Raw genomic sequence first — 6,019 nt, forward strand, 5'->3', positions numbered from 1 at the left:
TAAACCAAGAATGTCGATGAACATCATCCGCACGTTGCCCACTGAGCACCGAAACTGGATCATTATCTGGCAGTTAAGATGACCGAAAATGGCAACGCGTGATAACGGAAGTATAAATGACTTCTGTAAGAACTGCCAGTGTAGTCCCCTTGGTACAACATGACGTCCGTGTTGGAGCTGCCATCGTGGAAGACCTTTGCCCCGTCGCCTTGAGCGACGATATCCAACATGAGGACCTCGGCATATCCAAAATAGCCGGCCGTCTTTGCGCACTTGCCCGGTGACGGGTCTGATTGCGTGAGCGTGCCCGTGAAGTCGCACACTGCCTCCCACCAGCCGTCCTTGGCCATGTGGAAGCTCCTGCTGTAGCTGGCCTCACCAACGAATATTTTGTTACGGGGGACACCCGCTTTCATGACCATGGCAAGCATGTTGCGCGTCTTTGTGAGGTTGACATGGCTGCGGATGCATTTTCCAGAGTCGCACGAGTCGAACGAGGTAGGCTTGTAAGCGCTGACCGTGTATCTCAGGCAGTCGGTGCTGGATATGCCGCACCTGCTGGCGAGGGCGTCGCAGCCGTTGCCGGATTCAACCAAGATCCAACGACACGTTGCCCGTTTACTTTTCCGGAGGCGCGAGAAAACCGTGCTGTTGTTGATGGCGAGTGACGCCGTCGCGATGGTGAACCCCTTGCCTCCCTTCCATTTGAGGTGCTGCATAGAGCCGGCTCAGCCGTCGCACAGATTCCCTTGCCCCAGTCGCCCACCGTCTTTCGCACAACAGGGAGATTGCCAATCACGATGAAGACGATGCCAAATGCGGTTTCCGGATCGCGGCCGCCGCCACAGACCTTGGCGATGGTCTGGTTTCGACCCCGGCCGCCGCTGCGCAGATGCTCGGCCAGCGGCTGCAGCACTGACTCGACCGTATGCTTCCCCAATTTCTTCCCGACGAACACGCCAGCCAGAGCGAGGTTCAGCCGGGCGAACATACAGTTCTCGATGCAGTTTTCCGGTACGCCGAAGAAGGCCGTGATACCCTGGAGGAGAACGCTGGCTTCCTGGTCCGGAACCTGGCCGTCACCGCCTCCAGTGCTGCTGCCTTTGGTGAAGACTTGGACGCTGGGGTCGGTGGGGCTACCAGCGCTCTTGCACGCGTGAGCCATCATGTCAAGCGGGCTTGTGTGCAGCTGCGGGCTTCTCTTGCGGTCCTGTGATGCGGGCTTGGGAGTCGACGGGGCCACTCCGCCGTCTCGGTTCCTGGTGCAAGTATGGATGGCAGCGTCGTAGACTGGGTCATCCAGCGGATGGTTCGCGGCAAACTGCATGAGCATAGGCTCCCCGCAGCGCTCCGGTCTCTGCCACGGAATGATGGCGGATCCAAGTATTCATGCCGGTGAGCTCCCCGTCCCGCACGGAAATGGACAGTCATCGCGCTCGGGGACGTATTCGTTGGTGTCTCCAAGGGGTGACGGGCCGCCCAACCCGGTTGGTGCCACGGCTGGGGAGCCATCGAGGCTGATGGCCGCTCGCGCAAGGCCCACCGAGAGGAGGATGACGACGTTGGCGCGCATCATGATCTCGAGCTTAGTAGGGCGAGAATCCAAGTGCCGTCACGGTTCGCGGCGTGTCCGTTGTGGATTCTACGGCCCGGGTGGACCTGATCATGATACTCATTTTGTATGTACTCCCGATGTACGGCCCCCAAGCCCCAGATGCGCGATGCGTGCCAGCCTCGAAAGGCCGCACAGTGCGGAGGAGGAGCTTCGGCGATCAAGCCCATGATCCATCATGCCGTGATGGTGGCAACGAACCGCGGGCAGATTTCGTCCCCCGGGGCAGCGCAGCAATGAGTGCCATGGCTTGGCGAACGACAGACTCCGCGACACAAGTTCCTTCCTACTCCTTCCCGGGGCCGCATCTCACAACCACATTTGAAGAAATCAGCCTAAAAACCTAACTTGTTGGTGATGCATGTGCATATCATGGCCGAGAAAAGAGAGACCGATCACAAAATTGTTCCACCGAACTAAAAACATCCCCTCCCACAGCGCCGCAGATATCACGATAGCCAGCAGCTGCTTCAACCCACGAGTCAGTTAGAACAGCAAGGATGGATTACTCGCGCGAGGAAACTGTGGCAGCAGTGCAGGACTTTATCGCTTTCGCTACCAAAATGTACCTCGATGAAACAGCCTACGAATCACCCCCAAGCACCGGCTGGCCCAGCATAACCCCCGACTCAATGCGACCCTTTGGCAAGACAGACGAAGTCGTTGACCTCCTGCGCCATCTCCCCTACCCGTCTGACGAGGACCCAGACAAAAGACCCCAGGTCATGCCGGCGCTCTCCTTTGCCGCTTTCCAGTTGGACGACTTTGGGCTGTCCGAGTCGGCCGACGGAGCACGCACCTTGCGCATCGCGACCGAGGGTTATATGATCTTCCAGCATGTGCCGGCCCATGTCGTTGGCCTCGCGATGCGTCAGCGCAACGACCACGGCGTGCTCCTCGATGCCAAACTGGGAGTCGTGTTTTGGCACGAGGCCGCGACGGAGTTCAAGTGGCTTAGCCCGTTCCCCGTCGTCATGGGCCTCGTGGAGGGGGAAGGAAAGGGGGGAAACGCCATGGCCCCGGGCGAGCGGGCATGGCGTGAGTGCGAAACTGTCTGGTCCATACCAGATTTCTTTGCCACGCTCAAGCACAACCTCAAAGAACTACACTTCGTCCCCATGAGCAGGCGGCGAGTCGTGGATGGGTGGTATGGACCACACGAACACGGCCAGGAGGCAGTGGAAATGGTCAAGGGCATCTATCGCGTACACGGGTGGCCCGATCTCGAGCGCTATCGCAAGGAAGACTGCATGAAGGCCATCTACACAGCGCTGAGCGAGAACTTCCCAGGCGAAGAAGACGAGCAGGACGGCGAGCTACTTGATGCCTAGAAGACGACGAGACAATGCAGTTGCTTGTAGGCTGTAGGGGCCTTTCCACCTAGTGTTCGGACAACGGGGTTTGGCCCTGTCTGCTGAATCTGTTTCTAAGACAAGATGTCGCCGCCCAATGCCATCTCATCGCGGCCCGGATATGCATTTTGCCTGTAGTGAGATTTGGCCCAGTATAACCCAGGCAGACCCAACACCCCCGAGTTGATTTATCCGGACCTGCACTCAGGGGACGAAATCACCAACGACCCGCGGCGCAGTTGCAGGACATCTTTATCTCGGAGGGCGCCTATGCCGTCTGGCCCGATGGTCCCCTAAACCCTACGCAGATCTTTCTAGCGACACTTCCGTGTTTTCCTTTTCACAGGTATCCCAATCAGCACCGCATCTCCATACCTACATTACCACCAACCGACCAGGAGTTGCCTAAAGTACTTTTGGGCCGACTGTCTAACCAGCCCCCATCAAAGCAAACCTCCAACTTTGGTCCTTAACTATACCAGTCATCGCGCCACTCAAAATTTGTGCGATGAAAGGCGCGCACCGTCTTAAGATGAAGCGCACCACCAACACCCTCGGCCTCCTAGCCCTCGTGTCCACCGCCTTAGCAGCCGAAACCCACATCACGGCTGCAGAATGGGCAGTTCCTACCCAGACCAACGACCCCTACCAATGCGCCACGCGCGACATCCCCCACTACCTAACCGCCGGCCCCTCTCCCTCGGGCGCTCTCTCCTCGGCGCTCCTCTCCTACGAAGAAAACCTGTACGAAACATGTACACGCGCCACATCCGGGCCCTTCCAGCCCTGCCCGGTCCCGCCTCGAAGCCAGCTCTGCGCCTTTTCCACCGCTGTCCCGACGTCGCTGCTACCAGCGTACTCGTCGTATGCCAGTTCGGCTGCGTCGTGGTGGAGTGCGGGGAATGGGGATGTGGTGGTCAGTTTGGTGCAGGAGTGTCCGTATCTGTGGTATGACAGCCTGTTGATGAATCCCGCGAGCGGGAGTAATCTGAATCGGACGGTTGCGCATGCGCAGTGTTGGGCTGAGGCGCACCCGACGGGTTCCGAGTCCGGAGGGTTGACAACGTTGTCGGCTACCGGCACAAGCACAGCCTCGCAGGCGGGTGTAGCGGGCTCGACGGCTACGCCGACGGGGAATGGTGGGGTTAGGGGTAGGACGGGCGTAGGGGATGGTTCAAGTTGGATGATGGCTGGGTCAGGTATGGGGATGGCTGCTGCTATGAATGTCGGTTTGTTGTAACTTGTAATCAGGCCGGTAAGAAAGTGTCGGGGGCGGGTCTGGACTATCCTCGCGGTGTCTTCTACTACTCGCTTAATAGCTACGAGGGTGGTCTTACGTGGCTATTTCCAGCGAGCTACTGGCTTTGGGATCGTTTGTCCCTAGTGCGACATTGGATATATAATAATCACGAGATCTCCAGCCTATGTTGCGTTGTCTCGTGAACCTATTTTCCCGGGTATTGTATCTTGCTGTGAGGCCGAGGGTAGGACGGCTCAATGTACCACTTCTTTCAGAGTTCGGATCATCTCATATCTCCGCTACCAACGTGTCATTCCCCTGGCTCTCTCTCAGCTTATTTGCAGCCTCGTAATTGCCTCGTAACCCCTCAAAAAGATATCTATGAGGGATGCGTACAGAAAAGGTCCTCCAGGAGAGGCGGGAGGTATTGTTCCAGCCCCGTCCATGGCTTCTGTGGACGCCATGTCGTTCCGGATGAACACTTGCGATGGACTAGACAGTGTAAAGCAACGGCAAGCCCACCATAAGCCATTCCTAGAGACCACCGAGCTAGTTGTTGTTACATGAAGAGCACCAGCATTAATCGCATCCTGTATGGTCTTTTGTAGCCGGCGTTCCGTTTCAAAGATCGAGGGAAAGTTGAAGATATGTCCAACAGACTCGTTACCATCCTCGTTCCAAAGCCGAAAAGGATAGAACGTGCGATAGAATAGATCTCCAGGCACCGGCTGTGGCTTCAAGCAAGCCAAGAGCTGAAGGAGGTGTCTGCAATCTTCGGATGAGGCTGCGGGACAGTTCCTGGAACGCCGTTGGAGAGAGGCCAAGGCCTGATACACTTTACCGTAGTAGCAACGATGCTCATGGGCAGGGGACTGCATTGTGGCGGCGGTGGCCTAGGTCTGTATTCCACGGACTCCTTCCGTAATGTAAGCGGGCAACAACCGTAAATAACAGGCAGACTGTAATGCATGTATATATAGTACCCGCACTCGCCCCAATACTATACATTGCAGCCACAATTAGGCTTTGGTTGCCAAGAAAGACCACATCGCTTCAGGTACTTGTACTTGGTTGACCGCCTGCGGCCCGAGGCCGAGGGAGTATACAGTACCTACTGTACATACCTACACGTTACGTACTCGGACAACTGTCCGTAATGTCATGCACTCATGACAACTTGGAGAACCGCACAACAAACCCCTCACTACTTGGTGTTTATACAAGTAGCTTACACAGTACGTTACCTGGACTATTAGACATTGGAGCTGCACAAATCCCATAGCACTTGCACGGACAAGTCGAACGTTATCTATCAAAGTGACTGCCCCGATGTTACGATGCATAGGACTGGATCGTATTCCGCCTCTTAGTCCGTTGAGTCCACTAGGTGGCTCAACAAGGATCATTCAGGCAAAGCCTGGCCACCTCTGGATGATTGACCAGGTAGCTACTTCCCGTCTGGGTGAGCTCGTAGCAAGTCAATATTCCAAGCCAGCCAACTTACCGGCAGAGAAAGACACCGAAAACAGTAGAATATAGTAGAATAAAAGGATAACTATATAGTAACTCGCCCTCCCAGACCCTTCCTGTGGCACGCTATGAGAAGAAAATATAAGAAAATAAGAAAGAGTGAGTAAAGCAACAAACAAATGTGCCCTGCTCTCAAACACACCCACGGATTTCTTACTCAAGTATACCAGGACGCACCTTGCCCAAGACGTTTTCACTCAACCCTAATTCCTGCCGGTGTATCCGCTCGGCCTCCTCGTACTTCCCCTGCTTCTTGAGCACACTCGCGAGGTTGTTCATGCTGGT

The 6,019-nt window shown here is 56.0% G+C and overlaps 6 protein-coding genes across 6 annotated transcripts; 3 read left to right on the forward strand and 3 right to left on the reverse strand.

The window, feature by feature from the left end:
* Positions 1–233: 233 nt before the first annotated feature.
* Positions 234–485, reverse strand: N656DRAFT_677558 (glycoside hydrolase family 18 protein; the record flags this gene model as incomplete). Its single annotated transcript, XM_064810508.1, has 1 exon — positions 234–485. A coding segment is annotated over one exon (252 nt), but the record flags the coding sequence as incomplete, so codon positions are not given.
* Positions 486–877: 392 nt separating this feature from the next.
* N656DRAFT_674183 (uncharacterized protein) lies at positions 878–1,387 on the reverse strand (the record flags this gene model as incomplete). Its single annotated transcript, XM_064810468.1, has 1 exon — positions 878–1,387. A coding segment is annotated over one exon (510 nt), but the record flags the coding sequence as incomplete, so codon positions are not given.
* A 609-nt stretch (positions 1,388–1,996) lies between these two features.
* Positions 1,997–3,043, forward strand: N656DRAFT_774140 (uncharacterized protein). Its single transcript, XM_064814204.1, has one exon. It carries the CDS (start codon positions 2,113–2,115, stop codon positions 2,941–2,943), a length of 831 nt encoding a protein of 276 aa, XP_064675489.1. The 5' UTR covers positions 1,997–2,112; the 3' UTR covers positions 2,944–3,043.
* A 453-nt stretch (positions 3,044–3,496) lies between these two features.
* On the forward strand, positions 3,497–4,204 carry N656DRAFT_794327 (uncharacterized protein; the record flags this gene model as incomplete). The annotated part of the gene is made up of 1 exon (XM_064817265.1): positions 3,497–4,204. The coding sequence occupies one exon, from the start codon at positions 3,497–3,499 to the stop codon at positions 4,202–4,204; it is 708 nt and encodes a 235-aa protein (XP_064675490.1).
* A 164-nt stretch (positions 4,205–4,368) lies between these two features.
* N656DRAFT_69637 (uncharacterized protein) lies at positions 4,369–5,118 on the reverse strand. Its single transcript, XM_064810692.1, has one exon. The coding sequence runs from the start codon at positions 5,080–5,082 to the stop codon at positions 4,534–4,536; it is 549 nt and encodes a 182-aa protein (XP_064675491.1). The 5' UTR covers positions 5,083–5,118; the 3' UTR covers positions 4,369–4,533.
* Positions 5,119–5,529: 411 nt separating this feature from the next.
* N656DRAFT_774141 (uncharacterized protein) lies at positions 5,530–5,754 on the forward strand. Its single transcript, XM_064814205.1, has one exon. The coding sequence runs from the start codon at positions 5,534–5,536 to the stop codon at positions 5,741–5,743; it is 210 nt and encodes a 69-aa protein (XP_064675492.1). The 5' UTR covers positions 5,530–5,533; the 3' UTR covers positions 5,744–5,754.
* Positions 5,755–6,019: the final 265 nt, after the last annotated feature.

This window comes from Canariomyces notabilis, assembly GCF_033297395.1.
Source record: "Canariomyces notabilis strain CBS 508.74 unplaced genomic scaffold N656scaffold_1, whole genome shotgun sequence".
Taxonomy (NCBI): domain Eukaryota; kingdom Fungi; phylum Ascomycota; class Sordariomycetes; order Sordariales; family Chaetomiaceae; genus Canariomyces; species Canariomyces notabilis.

Excerpts from the sequence above, each read along its gene's own strand:
- N656DRAFT_774140 (XM_064814204.1), top strand. The coding sequence starts at position 2,113 with ATGGATTACTCGCGCGAGGAAACTGTGGCAGCAGTGCAGGACTTTATC.
- N656DRAFT_774141 (XM_064814205.1), top strand. The coding sequence starts at position 5,534 with ATGTTACGATGCATAGGACTGGATCGTATTCCGCCTCTTAGTCCGTTG.
- N656DRAFT_69637 (XM_064810692.1), bottom strand. The coding sequence starts at position 5,082 with ATGCAGTCCCCTGCCCATGAGCATCGTTGCTACTACGGTAAAGTGTAT.